This window comes from Macrobrachium rosenbergii, chromosome 6 (assembly GCF_040412425.1).
Source record: "Macrobrachium rosenbergii isolate ZJJX-2024 chromosome 6, ASM4041242v1, whole genome shotgun sequence".
In the NCBI taxonomy this organism is placed as follows: Eukaryota; Metazoa; Arthropoda; class Malacostraca; order Decapoda; family Palaemonidae; genus Macrobrachium; species Macrobrachium rosenbergii.
Window position 1 is genome coordinate 49759901 of NC_089746.1, and position 19111 is coordinate 49779011.

The 19111-nt window shown below is 36.0% G+C and overlaps 1 protein-coding gene across 1 annotated transcript in view; it reads left to right on the forward strand.

Annotated features, from left to right (window-relative positions):
• The first annotated feature begins 3520 nt into the window (after positions 1-3520).
• The window catches only part of LOC136839845 (uncharacterized), a 42767-nt gene continuing 27176 nt past the window's right edge, over positions 3521-19111 (forward strand). The window contains exon 1 of the mRNA XM_067106174.1: positions 3521-3613. Within this exon, the coding sequence (XP_066962275.1) occupies positions 3521-3613 (93 nt within the window). The remainder of the gene's footprint in view (positions 3614-19111) is intronic.

The following is a 19111-nucleotide window of genomic DNA, read 5'->3' on the forward strand; positions in this document are numbered from 1 at the left end:
TTCTCGAACAAAAATGGCAGGAATTCCAGTTATGCTGTGATTTTGTTCAGGAAAACGAGAAAACGTGGCTTTTCAGCGATTTGATTAGAATGTCAGATTTTTTAGAAAAATCAGCTATTACCGGATTAACTTGGATTTGATGCTCTTTTATCATTGTGACGTAAACAAAAAAAGTTCAAGTAACAAACAAAAGCACTCGCGAGGGCAATAATCTAATCGTTTAGAAGGATCCGTTAAGAGCTTGAATGCAGAATAATGAGTAATATCTTCTACCTCTCTCACGCAAATTATAAGTAAAAATATTTTTAGTATGTGCAGGAAGAAAGGAAGGAAGGACAGTGTCTGTTCACATGGCAACCTTCCTTTTTTTTTTTTTTTTTTTTTTTTTTTTTTACCTCTTAGCTACGAATGACATCAAACGCTGCATGAAAGCGTCCGAGGAAGACAAAAGAATAAAGACTAAGATTTTCCCCCGGTGCGACGAAGGGAGGATTTTCCCCCCCGAGTCGAATAAGCTTGTAGCTCCTCGCTTTTTGTGTGTAACACTGGACGGACGAAGGAAGGGGAAGGCGGAGCTGGATGGAGCGCCATGAGCAAGTACACAACCGTATCATGGGGAGCGTGTGTACGTTCTTGCTCCAACTGCACGTTCGGGCGTTATCACGACTTCCTCATGAACGCTCCTGCCTCATGCCACGCTCGGGAAGAGTGAATCCTCTATAAAATATTAAAATGCTCCGCGGACGACCATGATACTTAACAACAATGGATGAGGGTGGGGCAGAGCAAATACGCCGGCACGTCATGAACGCATGTGTATGCTACCGGTTTATTTGAAGCACCGGTGAATAGTTCTTTGTAGTTAAAATGCTTGGTAATATAGATAACAAAGCAGGTGCCTTATTGGAGACGGGTATGAGCAGCTGCCCAGTCGCATGCCCGAGCGTAATAAATCCTCAGTAGGCTGCCTCAGTGTCGCCTTAAACACAAAGCAATCCTCTTGGCTCGGCAGACCCCAGGGTGTTCAAAGATATCGATTGCTCGAAATTTCAGGGTTGGGTGTCGGGGATCTTGTAAGCACGTCTAATTTCGGAACGGGTCAATATACCCCGTTTTGAGGGTTTACATGCAATAAAGGAGTGAATCTTAGCCAGATTAGATTCGAGGGAGTATTCGTAACTTTGTCGTTTGTGAACCGTTGATGCTATATTGGAAATAAGATTACATCCAAATATCTTGTGGATTTTTGTTTTACAAAGCAGCCATGTCATATTGACAATGTTTATTTTTATTTAACTACTGGATTTGAGAAAATGAGAGCTATATATAGAGGCATAAGATCATGAGACAGCAATTAATAATTTGTTATTCTCGGATTAAGTGAAATATTATAATATAGGCCTATAGGCGTAGAGGAACATTTTTATTAACTAAAGCTTTAGCTACTTTTTTTATAGAAGTATTACGACCTAGGATTACATGTAATTTATTAAAGGGATATGATAGTAGTTGGAATTTGTACCCCACCCCCTCTCTCTCTCTCTCTCTCTCTCTCTCTCTCTCTCTCTCTCTCTCTCTCTCTCCACTACTAGTGCTTAAGTTATTTTCGTTTTAGGATCATGTTCAAAAACGAAATATCTTAAATCTTTTAGGTTACTCAGCGTTTTAAGTAAAACAAGGTAAAGAAAAAAAAACAGTAACTCATAAGATGTTTTAGTAGGCCGATATCAAAATTCCAGTGTAATAACAAAGGTATAGTTGAGTCTCAGAGCGCAATTCCTACCTCTAATAACTTGAAAAATGAGGTGACAAAATGTAATTTCTCCGAGAGAAACATCACTTTAAAAACATATAGGACGAACATTTGAAATATTTAATTAATAAACTTACACACACACACACACACACACACACACACACACACACACATATATATATATATATATATATATATATATATATATATATATATATATATATATATATATATATACATATATATATATATATATATATATATATATATATATATATATATATATATATATATATATACAGCTTATATATATGCATATATATAGCGCTCTCTCTCTCTCTCTCTCTCTCTCTCTCTCTCTCTCTCTCTCTCTCTCTGTATATATATATATATATAGATAATATATATATATATATATATATATATATATATATATATATATATATATATATATATATATATATATATAATGTATCTTATATATAAAAGTGAATGTTTGTATGTTCGTGTGCTATAGAAATCCGAACCGCTTGACCGATCTAGACAAAATTTGGGAAGTGGCTATCATTTACCCAACTTAGTTAATAGGATAGGTTTTAAACCCGTACCCCTTTCCCCTCCCCTTCCTCTTCCCCATCCCCCTTCCCCCTTCCCTTTGTAACTTATGTGGTAACCGCTTGACCGATCTAGACAAAATTTGTCATGTGGCCATCATTTGACCCAACTAAGATAATAGGCTAGGTCTCAAACCCGCTCCCCTTCCCCTTCCCCTTCCCCTTCCCCTTTCCCTTTGTAACATATGTGGTAACCGCTTGACCGATCTAGACAAAATTTGGCATGTGGCCATCATTTGACCCAACTTAGATAATAGGCTAGGTTTCAAACCCCTACCCCCTTCCCTTCGCCACAGTAATTTCGGGATAAAATGGACAGTCACCATAGTAATACCTGAATAAAAGGGACAGTTAGCACAGTAATACCTGGATGAAAGGGATAAGCAACACAGTAACACCTGGATAAATGGGACAGTCACCACAGTAATGTCTGAATAAAAAGGACAGTCACCACAGCAATAACTGGATAAAAGTGACAGTCACCACAGTAATGCCTGAATAAAAAGTACAGTCACCACAGTAATACCTGGGTAAAAGGGACAGTCAGCACAGCAATACTTGGATAAATGTGACAGTCACCACAGTAACATCTGGATAAATGGGACAGTCACCACAGTAATAAATGGAAAAATGGAACAGTAACTACAGTAATACCTGGAGAATAGGGACAGTCAATACAGTAATACCTGTATAAAATGGGCAGTCAGCACAGACATACCTGGATAAAAGGGACAGTCACCGCAGTAATACCTGGTTAAATGGGACAATCACCAAGCAATATCTGGATAAATGGGACAGTCAACAAAGTAGTAACTGGATAAATGGGACAGTCAGCAAAGTAATATTTGGATAAAAGGGACAATCTGTAAAAGGAGGCGCAGGAAAGTTTTTCTGAGTTCTTCAGAGTTTTCCCGGGCAGCGCCAGTTTACAGAACACCATCATCTTAGTGGCGGCAATGTAATAAGAAGCAACAATAAAAACGCAAAAAGAAAAGAAATATTTGAAAATAATTGTAAATCCGTGACAGCATTGCCTTTTTACCTCGACAGGGTACATCACGGACTCTCCATTATGAATGATGCGAATAATTAAAAGGGAAATATTATAAAAAAAAAAAAAATGGGAGACCCGGTGGCGAAAATTTTCAAAATGTCGACGGACGTTCGACAAAATAGTCTCACGAGTCACAGCCGAGCGGCGGCGGCGAGATTTTATCAACGTTTGCACACTCGTAGGCTCAGCGTGAGTCTTCTTTTGAACAAGCGGAGTTCACTGCGATGATTTTTTTTTTTTCGGCCTTTTCTTTCGCCTGTGTCAGTAACCTCCTTTTGGGTCTTTTGTTTTTGCATTTGCAGCGAAGTTCAGAAGGAGTGTGCTTTTGTTTTTCTTTCTTTTTTTCTCAGCTTTACGGACGTACGTTGTCATTGGTTTCCATCTTCTTGGTTCTGAAGGTCATCAAATTGCAGTAGTTTTATATATAGGCTATATATATATATATATATATATATATATATATATATATATATATATATATATGTGTGTGTGTGTGTGTGTGTGTGTGTGTGTATGTATATATGTAAATATATGTCTACATATATACATATATATATATATATATATATATATATATATATATATATATATATATATATATATATATGTATATATCACACACACTTATACATAAACACTATTAAACCGGATCTTCGTTCAATTCCCTTCGACAACATTGCGTATACTGTACAACTACTCATGTTGCAGTACTCTCTCTCTCTCTCTCTCTCTCTCTCTCTCTCTCTCTCTCTCTCTCTCTCTCTCTCTCTCTCTCTCCTATAAAAGACATCGGGTTGAAACTATATTTCATTTCACCTTGCCAAGAAATTTTCGTATCCATTCGCCAGAACTCTGTGCAAATTTCATTCAGCGCACGACAGCTCGCTGTCTGACATATCCCGGATTTGTCGAAAACAGGTCAATATTTAGTGAATACATTTTGAGATCTCAGCATGGCAACATTTTATTAAGTAAGAATGGTGTTACATGCCTTCAGAGCTGAGATGTAACTGCATTTTGTATAGAAACTCAAGTTTGACGTGCAGAACGATTCCTGTTAAACAACCTTCAGAATTTATTACAACAGCCTTGGTTGTGAGACAAGTTTGACGTGCAGAACATTAGTTAGACAATTATTTATATTATTATTATTATTATTATTATTATTATTATTATTATTATTATTATTATTATTATTATTATTCAGAAGATGAACCCCATGCATTCAGAACAACCCACAGAAGCCATTGACTCGAAATTCAAACTCCCAAAGAATATTTGGACAAAGAGAACAGTTGATGAACTTCCTTTTTTATATAAGTTTTGCTTTTAGTTGTTTATTTTCTCAATATATACGTCATTCTGAAGAGACGTAGGTAAAATAAGTTTTAAGTAAAATATTAGCAAGTCCCTTTTCAGAAAAATGAAAATAAAAAAAAATAAAAGAAACAGAAAATACAACATCAAATCGACGAAGAAATAATATAGTCACAAACGAACTCCAGGGAAAAAGGGGAAGGAGGAAGGAGAGAGAGAGAGAGAGAGAGAGAGAGAGAGAGAGAGAGAGAGAGAGAGAGAGAGAGAGAGAGAGAGACTTGGCAACATTCATAAAATATTGGAACATCTCCAATTCAGATGAAAAACGTCGAGTCTTCAGGAACCCGGGACCAAGCAAGCGTGACCAGGGAACCAGGCAAAGGAATCATAATATTCATGTTACGTTTCGCATCCTTCGATGTAAAGGGAATATGGCAGCCAGAATGCGACTGGATAACACGCCAAATCGGGTGAGGATTCTCCCCGAGTGATGCGCTTTTGTTTGCTCGTTCCTCCGGCGTGGACAGATTCTTTCTTTCTCTTGTATTTTTTTCCCTTGAAATAACGAAGAGGACCTTTTTACTTTTCTCTAAAAGAAAACTATTGTGCCGGCCTTGTCTGTCCTTCCGCACTTTATTTATTCACCGCACTTTTTCTGTCAGCCCTCAGATTTTAAAAACTACTGAGGCTAGAGGGCTGTAAATTGGTATGTTGATCATCCACCCTCCAGTCATCAAACATACCAAATTGCAGCCCTCTAGCCTCAGTACTTTTGATTTTATTTAAGGTTAAAGTTAGTCATGATCGTGCGTCTGGCAGCGCTTTAGGATATGCCACCACCGGACCGTGGTTAAAGTTTCACGGGCCGCGGCTCATACAGCATTATACCGAGACCACCGAAAGATAGATCTATTTTCGGTGGCCTTGATTATACGGTGCAGCGACTGTACAGAAAAGTCGAGTGCGCCGAACAAACCGGCCCATTTTTCACTTTTTTTTTTCAACAACGCAAAATCCATGTTTTTTTTTATTTTTACTCTTGTAAATACATTCTTTACGCGTGTGCAATTCCGTAAATGAAAACATAAGATCATTTTCTCTGTTGTTTTGAATTCTTGAAATCGAGTTACCCTTGTAAATACTTTCTTTGTGATGTTATCCGTAAACGAATATATAATATCTTTCTCCGTGTTGTTTTAAATTCTTGAAATCGAGTTACCCTCGGTAATATACATTCTTTGCGTGTGTAATTCCGTAAGTAAACACGAAATATCTCTTTCAAGTTCTTTTAAATTCTTGAAATCGAGTTACCCATGTTAATATACATTCTTTGCGTGTGTAATTCCGTAAATGAATATGAAATATCTTTTTCAATGTTCTTTTAAATCCTTGAAATGGAGTTACCCTTGTAAATACATTCTTTTCGCGTTTAATTAAGTACGTGAATACAAAATATTGTTTCAGATTCTTGAAATCGAGATCACACCAACACACTCGCATGGTTGATGGAAACCATTTTCATTTGAGGGATTTCGTGAAATGAACAGACACATTCCTTCCTGAACAGCGTTCGTTCCAGCCATGCAGAAAACCTGAAATGAAAACAGATATCGCAGATCCACGCAATTTATTCCTCGAATCTGTCTTACGAACACTGCGCTTGCCAGAGAGAGAGAGAGAGAGAGAGAGAGAGAGAGAGATTGTTCTTTCCGGGGTAAAGTAGGATGTTGTTAAGAGAGATACTGTTCTTTCAAAGGTAGGGTAGGATATTGTTTTGAGAGAGAGAGAGAGAGAGAGAGATTCTGCATGTATATTGGAAAGATAGGTAGATAGACAGACAGACAGATAGAGAGTAAAAGAAGTTCACATGATATTGTTTTGAGAGAGAGAGAGAGAGAGAGAGAGAGAGAGAGAGAGAGAGAGATCCGAAGGTTTTCGTGTCGTCAATCTGACTCGGCGGCGAATTCTTGAAATATGCTAACTTGTCTCCGGTCCGCCGGTTCTCTGTAGAGATTATTGCCTCTACGTAATTTATGTGCATGAGGAAAGACGCTAATAAAAGGTCAAAGGAACAGAGTTGGATGCAAAAGTCCCATTCTCTTTCTCCTTTTCTCTCTCGCATAATACAGTCTGTCCCTTCGAATGTCCCATTTCTCTCTCTCTCTCTCTCTCTCTCTCTCTCTCTCTCTCTCTCTCTCTCTCTCTCTTGCCGTCTTGGTTTCTCTGAGGCAGTCTCATGTGAACTTCTTTTACTCTATATCTGTCTGTCTGTCTATCTACCTATCTTTCCAATGTACATGCAGAATCTCTCTCTCTCTCTCTCTCTCTCTCTCTCTCTCTCTCTCTCTCTCTCTCTCTCAAAACAATATCCTACCCTACCTTTGAAAGAACAGTATCTCTCTTAACGACATCCTACTTTACCTCGGAAAGAACAATCTCTCTCTCTCTCTCTCTCTCTCTCTCTCTCTCTCTCTCTCTCTCTCTCTCTCTCTCAACAGCATCCTAATCTACCGTTGAAAGAATCAGTATCTCTCTCTCTCTCTCTCTCTCTCTCTCTCCCCGAAATCAAATACTTTATCGGAGTTCCCTCCACGAGAGTGGACAGTCTCCGTGATTTACGATCAATCTCAATATAAGCGAAGATGTTGGCGATGATCTTTTCCCGCTCATTATGGTGGTTATCTGTTAAGAATTGCCCAGGAAATTTATAGACCATATATCCGAGGTTTAATGCATCGAAAACTCTCGAGCAATCTCCTGCGTTCGGGGTTTTGGACGTTCATCTTGAACGAAAGTTTATGGAACCTTCAATAATTTTTCAGCGGGAATCTTTTTTTTTCATGATTTTTTTTTATACTATAGCCATTATTAGCCTTAAAGGAGAGTTTTCACTTTCAACGGCGACTGCCAAGGAACGCGTCTTTTTCGAGACGTTAAATGCTTCAACCTGTGGTTTAAAATGTTGCGTGAAAGTGTTTATAGTTTGTTAGGCACGGATGGAAAGATGACGAAGAACGAAAGGTATTTTTAAAAAAGGAAAAGGTCTTGCTTCAATAGGCATTCTCCTGTGTCACAGCATAATGGGAAGTCTGACGGTTAGCAGACATTTTCTAAGGATGTAACTCGAACTAAAAAAAAAAATAAAAAATATGCTTCTGATGCATATTTTTTTTATAGAGGTTTGTAGCTAAAAATCACCTATACCATCTTTCATTCTCATGGATTTGGAAAAAGAATGACCACTTTAATTGTAAGAGGCATGGTTTAAAACAAAGAAAATATCAGAAATATTAGTAACCGCATTCAGTCTATTCTGGAATGGAACACGATCATAAAACCAGCTATCTGGTTTAAGCTTAATCCTGGTCTCTCCAGAACAGAGGGGGTTGGTCTTACCTTAATAGACAAAGCTGATGTTCGTAAATCCTTTTTCCCCCCTTATGTGAATAGTTCCAAGTATTATGGACTAAACTGACCTATATTCGAAGGCATTACGTATGACGTAAGGGAAGTTGAAGTTGTGGATTCTGCTTCCTCATCAGCGTGTTTGAGATTAAAAAATTTAAAATGTTTATAGAAATTATGGGGGAATTCAAAAACATTATGGTGTAATCATTTTATTTTCTTTTTCAGCGCTTATGTGTACTTGACTTTTCAGTAACCATGAAAATATAGAATAAAAATTATTTGGGTTACTTCTTGGTCTAGTTCTTCGTTGGATGGGCGGGTTCCGTTCTCGGCTACCACTCTGATGGTCGCGAGTTCGAATCTCCGACCGGCCAGTGAAGAACAAGAGAAATTTGTTTCTGGTGATAGAAATTCATTTCTCGCTATAATGTGGTTCGGATTCCAAAATAAGCTGTAGGTCGCGTTGCTAGGTAACCAATTGGTTCTTAGCCACGTAAAAATAAGTCTAATCCTTCGGGCCAGCCCTAGGAGAGCTGTTAATCAGCTCTGTGGTCTGGTTAAACTAAGATATACTTACGTACTTCTTGTTCTATTATAAATTCGCTGATTACTCGAAACTGAACAAATAATTTAGGTTTGTTTGCGCTCTGCTAAGAAAAAAACCCAGTTTTTTATGTCTGTTTTTATGGAATCTAGTAAACAATGCTGACGTGGAGGACAAGTTGTTTTAATGTTCATAAAGGTTGGTATGATTCTTGGTGGTGCCTACGTTTGAAAGCAGATCCTGAGAATGATGGAAATAATTATTTGAGCCTGATTACACTATATATATATATATATATATATATATATATATATATATATATATATGTGTGTGTGTATATGTATATTATAATGTATATATGCATGTGTATATATGTATCAAGAGCTTATAAACATATTCATGTTTGTTTGTCTGATGGTACGTTATGCTTATATAAAACACACACGTGCATATATAAATATATATATATATATATATATATATATATATATATATATATATATATATATATATATATATATTTATATATACAGGTAAATGTGTGTGTGTGTGCGCGCGTGTGTATATAGATCCCCAAAACTTACAAACATATATTCATATTTATATGTCTGATGGTGAGTTAAACATATAAGAGTGATGAGATTGCTAATAGTTTTTTTTGACATTAACTCCACAGTTTCCAATTGTAGTCTATGATTGCCTGTTAAGATTTGTGATATATTCAAATTTAATATCCTGTATATTTATAACCTTAAGCGATACACCTCAAGACCCAAGTAACGAAAGAGAGCAACGTAACAAAACAAAAAAATAAATAAATAAAAAAATAAAACAGAAACAAACTCAGCCAACGTACCTTCAACAGAAATACAAACGGGTAGGTTGGTAGATAGTTCATAATAATCTTCCTCTCGATCTGCGTAGAATCACCCGCGGGCCGTTTCTGTAGTGGATGAGCTCGGACACCCATCTCGTAGAACAATAATACAGTCCTCCCGCGAAACGTGATGGGGGAAGAAAGTTGTCGAGATACGAGATAAGGCTTTACATGACTCCATCTTAACCCTATATGATAGAGAGAGACAGCTCCAAGACGCGCCGGGACCAGAGAGCCTTATCCCTCGGAATCTGACAATAGTTAGCGCGAAGAGGCATCATTCCCACTACATTGTTCGGTATTTGTATTTTTTTTTTTCTTTTTCTTCTCCTTCATTTGCCTCCGTCGGCTGACCACTCCAGACTCATTTGACTTCCCTTCGTTTCTTCCTGTATTGTTTCTTACGCTCGCATAAATATTCATGGGTATACGCACAATATATACATTTAAACACACACACACACATATATATACACTATATATATATATATATATATATATATATATATATATATATATATATGTGTGTGTGTGTGTGTGTGTGTATGTATGTATGTATGCATGTATGTATGTGTACACACACACTCACATATATATATAATATATATGTATATACAGTATATATATGTATGTATGTATGTATACACACACAAGTATGTACTGTATATATATACAGTATATATATATATATATATATATATATATATATATATATATATATATATATATATATATATATATATATATGAAATAATTTCAGCATGACCAAGTTGAGCGTGGTTGAACTAGGGAGATGGAGCAGTGAATGCTCATACAGAGCGTGAAGAGAAGGAAGATGTTGTTTTGAACTGGCATTTTTGGAGTAAATAGAAACTATAATAGCAGAATTAAATAAACAGATAATCCCCAGTTCAGGTGAAGAAAGGAAGGTAGCAGGTGTATAAAAAAAAAAGATTAGAAAGAAGACTGAAATGATTTTTAAAGCCGACTGGGAATTTATGAAGGGGTTGCTGAGTCATCTCTCCTTTATGAAAGTCAAGTGATGAGTGCGAATGCAATAGATACAAATAATATAAAAAGCTTTAACTAGTTAAGATAAACTTTTTGCATCATATATGTGGCATAATAAGAAATGAAATGGTGATAAAAGGTGTAAAAAAGTATACCTTAGTTTTACCAGACCACTGAGCTGATTAACAGCTCTCCTAGGGCTGGCCCGAAGGATTAGACTTATATTGCGTGGCTAAGAACCAATTGGTTACTTAGCAACGGGACCTACAGCTTATTATGGAATCCGAACCACATTATGGTGAGAAATGAATTTCTATCACCAGAAATAAATTCCTCTAACAATTCATCAGCCGGCCGGCAACTCGAACTCTGGCCTAGCGAGTGCTAGTCCTTGGCTCTACCGACTCGCCCAACGAAGGGCTGATATAAGGTGTAGAAAGGTAGTGTAGGTGAAAGGATGGATCAGTGTTTTGAGATGGCTTGATCATGTGGAAAGAATGGAGGATGATTAATCGTTGGAATTAGAAACTACTGCGTAGGTGGTGCGAAAGAGGTATTGGACAAGAAGGCCACATATCAAGCAAGTACGAGAATGTTTACAGTAGAGGTGAATGATACTGGCGGGGGCAGGTGGGCGGGGGAGGGAGGTAGGGGTTGGTCGTGCAGCTAATGATCCTTCCACGTTTTTCTTAAATCAGCTCATGTTGTGGAAGTTTTCTGTACAGGGTTCATCCAAGGCTCAACAGATATATATGTATATATATATATATATATATATATATATATATATATATATATATACGTATACTACTTTTTCCACAATTCCCAATGCTGTATTTTCTTATATAAAGATATATTTAGCCTCTGAAGCCCCTTCAAGTAGAGGGATTTTGTTCGGCATGGAATTTAATTTAAAATGTTCCCTGTAGAATAGTTTGCTGTTTCAACCTGGGATGCCTCTGGCTATGGCTGGCTTAAATCCCTCTCCCCTCTGAATATTTTTCAGACCATGCCTGCCTTGCAAAGTTCAACTAAAGTCTCCCATTTCTTTGTTATTTTACCCGAAAAGTGAACAGTGTAAGAATTACTGGGAAAGTCAAGAGTCATCAGAGAATACCAAGGTTCAGCAAGATAAAAGGGAAAAAGCAAAGGGGAATTTAGCAAAGCGGATAATAAGAGGAAACCAATGCTGATGTTTAGAAGGTAAAATAAACTGAGAGAGAATGAGAGGGAGAGAGAGAGAGGGAGAGACTCGCTTTTTCAGGTGAGCGAACTCGAAAGTGGATCCAGAGGACGAGCAGGTAATAGACATGAACTGGAAATGACATCCAAACATCTTTCTCTAGCCGTCCGGTTTTTGCCGCTGCATTTGGCACTTTTGATTGGTTTTTCCCTTCAGACCTAGAATATAAAAGAAAAGAGGAGGGAAAAAGTTAGATAACTGAAAGCGAGTAAGAGGAAAGGGATAAAAATAGGACTAAGCTATACGTATGTGCCAATGGGGAAATCTGGATTTTGAAAGAGAAAACATTCCGAAATTGTAATGGATTTCTTTAAGGTTTGCTCCCAATATGTTGCTGCGTTACAATAGCCAATGGTTTCTTTACTTCACGTTTGTTTATGTAGTAGATTTTTATGAATATACCATCTTTGCGTGTTCCTTATCTCATATTTTATATATATTTACTGAGTTCAAGATGCCTAAAATATCTTAAAGTTTCAATGTAATTCTTCCTATATTATAATGTTTCACTGAAGGTAGTCCTATTGCTTCTTAGAGATTTGATGATACTCATGTAGAACTAAATGATGTAGAAGTTTGAAACTGTTTCTGTACATTTATTCTATGAATGAAGAAATGTTTATTAGACGTCACACAAACAAAACCCATAACACCTTCATTTCTCATAACTCCTGTCATTTCTTGTTCCTGTGTGATAAGTTATAGGCTACATTGCTTGAGTTGATTCCTGAGGTCCAGACAGAGGTTAAACTTGAAATAGTAATATTAATAATTCTACCAGTGTATCTTTAGCCCGTGGTAGACCTGTCTTTCATCATCGAATCACTAGCAGTCGAGGTTTGTCTGTACTCGTCACTCTGTCGAATGGCATTGAGCCTCTGATCACTTCTCTAGTATTTGAGATTTTGACTTTCAGTTGCCCCTTTGTCGCGTACATTCACCTCTAATCGCTTCCTTAGCATTCGAGATCTGACTTTCAATCGTTCCTCTGTCGAATGCCATTGAGCCAGACTCAGTCGTCCTTTGTGGAATTCCATTTAACCTTTAATCGCTTCTGTAACATTTGAAGCCAGGCTCAGTCGTCCTTCTGCCGAATGCCATTTAGCCTAACCTTTAATCGCTTCTGTAACATTTAAAGCCAGACTCAGTCGTCCCTCTGTGGAATGCCATTTAACCTTTAATCGCTTATGTAACATTTAAAGCCAGACTCAGTCGTACCTCTGTGGAATGCCATTTAACCTTTAATCGCTTCTGTAACATTTAAAGCCAGAGTCAGTCGTCCCCCTGCCAAATGCCATTTAGCCTCTTATCACTTTTCGAGCATTTGAAGTTTAACTTTCATTCTACCCTCTGCCGAATGCCATTTAACCCTTAACCACTTCTGTAACATTTAAAGCCAGACTCAGTTGTCCGTCTGTGGATTGTCACTTAACCTTTAATCACTTCTCTAATATTTAAAGCCAGACTCAGTCGTCCATCTGTGGATTGTCATTTAACCTTTAATCACTTCTGTAATATTTAAAGCCAGACTAAGTCATCCCTCTGCTAAATGCCGTTTAACCTTTAATCACTTATGTAACATTTAAAGCCAGACTCAGTCATCCCTCTGCTAAATCCCGTTTAACCTTTAATCACTTATGTAACATTTAAAGCCAGACTCAGTCGTCCCTCTGTGGAATGCCATTTAACCTTTAATCGCTTCGGTAACATTTAAAGCCAGACTCAGTCATCCCTCTGCCGAGTGCCATTTAACCTTTAATCGCTTCTGCAACATTTCAAGCCAGACTCATTCGTCCCTGTGCTGAATGCTATTTAACCTTTAATCGCTTCTGCAGCATTTCAAGCCAGACTCTGTCGTCCCTCTGCTGAGTGCCATTTAACCTTTAATCGCTTATGTAACATTTAAAGCCAGACTCAGTTGTCCCTCTGCCGAGTGCCATTTAACCTTTAATCGCTTCTGTAACATTTAAAGCCAGACTCAGTTGTCTGTCTGCAGAGTGCCATTTAACCTTTAATCGCTTCTGTAACATTTAAAGCCAGACTTAGTCGTCCCTCTGCTGAGTGCCATTTAACCATTAATCACTTCTGTAACATTTAAAGCCAGACTCAGTCGTCCCTCTGCCGAATGCCATTTAACCTCTTATCGCTTTTCTAGCATTTGAAGCTTGACTTTCATTCGTCCTTCTGTCGAATGCCACTTAACCTTTAATCGCTTTTGTAACATTTTAAGCCAGACTAAGTCTTTAATCGCTTTAATTTGTAACATTTAAAGCCAGACTCAGACTAAATGTCAACCTTTAATCACTTATGTAACTAGAATGTCCCTCGTTTAACATTTTAATCACTTATGCAACATTTTAGAAGTCCCCTGAATGCTATTTAACTCAGTCATCCCTCTGCTGAGTGCCATTTAACCTTTAATCGCTTATGTAACGCCAGATTCAGTTGTCCCTCTACCGAGTGCCATTTTTAACCTTCTGTAACATTTAATCACTTAATCGCTTCTGTAACATTTAAAGCCAGACTTAGTCGTCCCTCTGCTGGAATGCCATTTAACCATTAATCACTTCTGTAACATTTAAAGCCAGACTCAGTCATCCATTTAACCTCATATCGCTTTTCTAGCATTTGCTTGAGTGCCATTTAACCTTTAATCGCTTTTGCAACATTTTAAGCCAGACTCAGTCGTCCCCTGCTAAATGCCGTTTAACCTTTAATGCTATTTAACCTTTAATCGCTTAACATTTAAAGCCAGACTCAGTCGTACCTCTGTGGAAGCCAGACTCTGTAACATTTCGTCCCTCTGCTGAGTGCCATTTAACCTTTAATTGACTTCTGTAACATTTAAAGCCAGACTCAGTTGTCGTCCCTCTGCCGAGTGCCATTTAACCTTTAATCGCTTCTGTAACATTTAAAGCCAGACTCAGTTGTCTGTCTGCAGAGCGCCATTTAACCTTTAATCGCTTCTGTAACATTTAAAGCCAGACTGAGTCGTCCCTCTGCTGAGTGCCATTTAACCTTTAATCACTTCTGTAACATTTAAAGCCAGACTCAGTCGTCCCTCTGCCGAATGCCATTTAACCTCTTATCGCTTTTCTAGTATTTGAAGCTTGACTTTCATTCGTCCTTCTGTCGAATGCCACTTAACCTTTAATCGCTTCTGTAACATTTAAAGCCAGAAACAGTTGTCCCTCTGTCGAATGGCATTTAACCTCTTGTCGTTTCTTTAGCATTGGAAGCTTGACTTTCAATCGTCCCTCAGTTGAATGGCATTTAACCTTTAATTGCTTCTATAACATATTAAGCTAGACTTTTCAATCGTCTCTCAGTCAGATGCCAATTATTCATCGCTTCTCTAGCATTCGAGGTTTGACTTTTAAACAGCCTTCTTTCGAATGATATTTAGATGATATTTAGCGTATGATCACTTCTCTGGTGTTTGAGTTTTAATAGCCCCTTTGTCAAACACCATTTATTAATTGATTCTCTTGCATTCGAGGTTTGACTTCCATTCTTCCCTCTAATCGCTTCTCTGTCACTCCAGATTTGTTTTTCCCTCCTCTCAGTAGCTTAAGTTTTTCATCTTTGGCTCACCAGATTATTCAGATCTTGAAATATGACCTTTATTCTTATATTCATTCGTTTTCCCTTGACTTCGTTTCAGAGACTGGGTCTATGCTAACTTTAACATCGACACACAGCTACAATCATGGATCTTGAATCTCCACACCGATGTAATGGTGACCAGTGCTCTTGCAGCTTCTGTGATTCCATGCATGTGCTATCACTGGACCTTTTCTGCAACCTTTGTTTCTTTATTCAGCTGCCTTACTTCTTGCCACACATCAGAATATTCTTTGTCTCTGACACATTTGTATACACCCCATCACTTGTCTTTGTTTCACTCGCATTGATGCGTTTTCTGCCATAATATTTTGATTACCATCTTTCTGATGTAGAGGTTATTCCTTCTCCAGTTGAACTTATTTCGAAAGAATGACCTTTACCAAAGCTGCAGAAGGGAAAACCGCATGTGGAAAATTATATATATATATATATATATATATATATATATATATATATATATATATATATATATATATATATATATATATATTTAAATTATATATATATATATATATATATATATATATATATATATATATATATATATATATATATATATATATATAGATGCACACACACGCATATATATATATATATATATATATATATATATATATATATATATATATATATATATATATATATATATATATATATATATATATATATATATATATTTATATTTATTTATGTATATTGTTTGTGTCTTGTGTGAGTGAATTAAGCATTATTGTTCCCGTACCCTCGCCATACAACAATGATCTAATATTCATGCATACATTCACAAGGTATTCGACATTAACCCATACTCGGCATACCTCTTGGCATTCCTTACTTATGAGTTACTACATGATGTATTCCTTACATACTTCTTGTTCCGCGTTAGCATTCAAGTGATGCAGAGTAAATCTCAAATATGAAAATTGATCGTCTGAATTCTGAAGGAGGAATGTTGATTTTTTATTTACACCTTTGGCAGTGTGCCTCCTTACTGCGTCTAAGTTTTAAGCATAAATTAGCAATTGGTCCAAGTAATAGTAAGAATATTTAAATTTTAAGAATGAATATGGGGTTATTTGGAGTAATAGTGTTAAGGTTGATTATACTGCTGTCGCAGTCTATTGATGATTTATAAAAATAATATTAAATAGGATTTTTAGGAAGAGTTTATTAATGTCATGATAATCTTCGGACTTGGTATAATTTGCTTTTCTTTAGTCTTTATTTCTCCTGGATAATTGGATCTCTTTCCTAAAGATGAAGATTAGTAATCGTATGTATGAATTAGAAATCGAAGGTATTGGGAAAATTATGTAAATAATGGAACAGAATACAAAAATAAAACAAAAAATGAAGTGATAGGAGTATCTTCACTTGTTTTAGCAGAAATGGATCTACTTCCTCATATTTCCAAAACTTCTCTTTGTAATCAAAGAAGTTATTATGTTAATTAAGAAATGATTCTTGAGATTATTTCATAAGAGAACTTTGAAAAGTATTAGGAAACATTATTCCATGAAAGTTGAGATATTTTATGAGTTCGTAGTTTTTGCACTTGAGAATATTTTACGCTATTTATGAACGCGTTGTTCAGGTTAGTTTATTCGAATTTTCTTATAAGAGTTATTGTTCTTCCTTTGCAAAGAGTTAAGCAAATTTGTGGAAAATGTTCCACGACATGTAGATGAAGTATTAGTAATCGCTGATTTACAAACGACCCCTCTCTCTCTCTCTCTCTCTCTCTCTCTCTCTCTCTCTCTCTCTCTCTCTCTCTCTCTCTATATATATATATATATATATATATATATATATATATATATATATATATATATTATGTATATATATATATATATATATATATATATATATATATATATATATATATATATATATATATATATATATATATATATATATATATATAGATATAGGAGATTACTTTCGCGTGAACTTCGTATTGCTCTTAAGAACAGTGATATAGAAAATCTTACCTTTCAATTACTCTCCCTCTTTGAGTAACAAAGACGAATTGCTAACGCCATTAAAGTCCTTTTGTAAGGTTAATGAATAGCGATTTTGAATTTCCAAATACCACAGGAACGTTAGAGGAGCGAATGAATAGTATTATGGTTATCTGAATGAACATAATTTTACAAATATAATCCCTAAAACGTTTGCAATGCGCTTTTAGAATTTTTTTTATAGACCTTTCTTTTTACCTGTCAAGGTTATACAATTTTTTCCGTATTTTTTTTCTGGAGCTTTCTTTTTTCTTGTCAAGGTTAAATACTTTATTTCTTGTCAAGGTTAAATATTTTTTTTCCCGTCAGTAACGTTCCAGATTTTTTCTCCAGCTTTCTTTTTTCTTGTCAAAGCTCTGTCATATTTTCCCTTGAGTAATTTTCTGGATTTTTTTTTTTCTGTGGCTTTCTTTTTACTTGTCAGGGTTATACATTTTTTTCCTTATTTTTTCTGGAGCTTTATTATTTCTTGTCAAGGTTATACATTTTTTCCCGTGAGTACTTTTCCAGATTTTTTTTTCTGCAGCTTTCATTTTTCTTGTCAAAGCTATATCATATCTTCCCGTGAGTGATTTTCTGGATTTTTTTTCTGGAACTTTTTTTTTTCTTAAGGCTACATAATTTTTTCCCTGAGTAATTTTCGCGATCTCTTTCTAACTTTTTTCCGTGTCAGCTATAGAATTGTTTTCCGTGAGTAATTCTCCCGATTTTTACTCTACCTTTCTTTTGAATAATTTTCCAGATTTTTTTCTCGAGCTTCCTTTGTCAAGGTTATATAATTTTTTCCTGTGAGTCATTTTCCGGATTTGTTTCTGGAGCTTTCTTTTCCGTGTCAAGGTTATATGATTTTTCTCCCTTGAGTAATTTCCCTGAATTTTTTTATGAAGCTTTCTTTTTTATTGTCGAGATTATATAATTATTAATTTGTTGGATTTATTTCTGGATCTTTCTTATCTGTTGTCAAGTTTATATAATTTTTTACTGAGTAATTTTCCGGAGTTTTTTCCTGGAGCTTTCCTTTTTCTTGTCAAGTTATGTAATTTTTTCCGTGAATATTTTTCCGGATTTTATTTTGAGCTTTCTTTTTTCTTGTCAAGGTTATATAGTTCTTCCCGTGAGTACTTTTCCGGATTTTTTTGGAATTTTCTTTTCTCTTGTTAAGGTTATATAAGGTAATTTTCCGGACTTTTTTTCTGGACCTTTTTTTGTGAATGTGATATAATTTTTTCCAGTGAGTAATTTTCCGGATTTTTTTTTTTCTGAAGCTTTTCTTCTTGTGAAAATTTTTTAATATTTTCACGAGAGTGATTCTCCTGATTTTTTTTTCTGGAGCTTTCATTTTTCCTTGTCAAGGTTATATAAATTTTTCCCCGTGAATAATTTTCCGGATTTATATAAATGAATGGGAATATGAAGCCACGTGTGTCCTTCAGCGAAAATGATTTCGGAAGTCTCTCTCTCTCTCTCTCTCTCTCTCTCTCTCTCTCTCTCTCTCTCTCTCTCTCTCTCTCTCTCTCTCTCTTCCAGCTGAAAATAAGATAAATCGAGGGTTAGGGGAAAGGGGAAAAGATAATTGGAAGATTTACTCATAAAAAAAAGAGAAGTGAAAAATGACTTGAGCAAAATGATCAAAGGGAAT